Genomic DNA, 1,303 nt, shown 5'->3' with positions numbered 1-1,303 from the left:
ATAGCACCATTTCTCTGTCTCTCTCGGTATATATATTTATATTTGCGTATTCACCACAAAGACACAAATCTCCTCTGCATGTGTATTAATTTTATATAATCCCTATTTTTGTTTCCTTCGAGCCGATGTCTTTACTCACATTTTTACTTTCTCACTTTATGTATTTTTTATTACCATCTACATAGGACTACAAACGATAGTATTTAAAATATATATATATTTTCTATATACACAGGCTTGTAAATGATCCTATTTCTCAACATTTTTCAGTATATTTGTTCCATATACATAGGCCTACAAATGATATTTTTTTCAATATTTTTGTTCCATACAAACTATCATATTTCTCAATATTTTTTCTTCAACATACATAGGCCTACAAACGATCCTATTTCTCAACATTTTCCGTTTAAACGAACCTAATTCTCAACATCTTTATCCTCCATGTACATAGGCCTACAGACGATCCTATTTTTCAATATATATATATATATTTTTTCTTCCAATCGCATAGGCCTACAGACGATCCTATTTTTCAATATATATATATTTTTTCTTCCAATCGCATAGGCCTACAAAAGATCTCGAGCGCGTCCTGGCTACAACGTGCCGAAGGAGCCGACACAGGAGGAACGTCTCGAACGCCTGAACACGGCTATTCAGGCGATCACTTTCGATGACGTTCGAACGGTGAGAGAAAGAGAGAGAAAAACGTTTTTTTGTGTGTGGGGGAAAACGTTTGATTCTTGTTTTGTTTGTTGTTCATGCGATATATTTTCTTTTTTTTTCCCTTGTCTTCAGTGTTGTTGTGGGAAAACGTTTTTGTTTTTGTTGTTTTGTTATGGGTCGGATTTTTTTCCCCACATTTTTTATGGGAACATGGTAATGTTATTATTTTTTTCTGATATATATCATTTCTTTTTTTTTTTGTCCTTAATATATTATCATTTTTTTAAATTGAGACACGTTTTTATTATTACTTTTTTTCTAATTTATGTTAATTCTTTTCTCTTATCCTAAGGGTACGTTTTTATGTAGAAACGTTTTTTATTTATTTTTTCTTTCATGTAATTTATTTTTTCTCGTTTTAAATGTATTATTGTTTTATATTAGTTTTATAGTTTATTTACTTTATATTTAATGATAATCTAGGTTTGTATGAAGTCTAATTTGCCCCAAACCGAAAGAGAGAAAATAAGAAAACGGGAGATAGAAGGGATTGGGAAAACAGGCAGCAAGAGAAATTGAGGCAGAATGATAACACGATGGAGGGGAAAACATCAGTTGGTGGAAAAGAGTAGAT

The 1,303-nt window shown here is 31.3% G+C and overlaps 1 protein-coding gene across 1 annotated transcript in view; it reads left to right on the top strand.

The window, feature by feature from the left end:
- LOC119594045 (ankyrin repeat and SOCS box protein 8-like) overlaps nucleotides 1-1,303 on the top strand; it is a 7,849-nt gene that overhangs the window by 2,188 nt on the left and 4,358 nt on the right. The window contains exon 2 of the mRNA XM_037943077.1: nucleotides 571-690. Coding sequence (XP_037799005.1) covers nucleotides 571-690 — 120 coding nt within the window. The remainder of the gene's footprint in view (nucleotides 1-570; nucleotides 691-1,303) is intronic.

The sequence above is a fragment of the Penaeus monodon genome, chromosome 33, assembly GCF_015228065.2.
Source record: "Penaeus monodon isolate SGIC_2016 chromosome 33, NSTDA_Pmon_1, whole genome shotgun sequence".
NCBI lineage: Eukaryota > Metazoa > Arthropoda > Malacostraca > Decapoda > Penaeidae > Penaeus > Penaeus monodon.
This window is presented reverse-complemented; position numbering and strand designations above follow the sequence as displayed.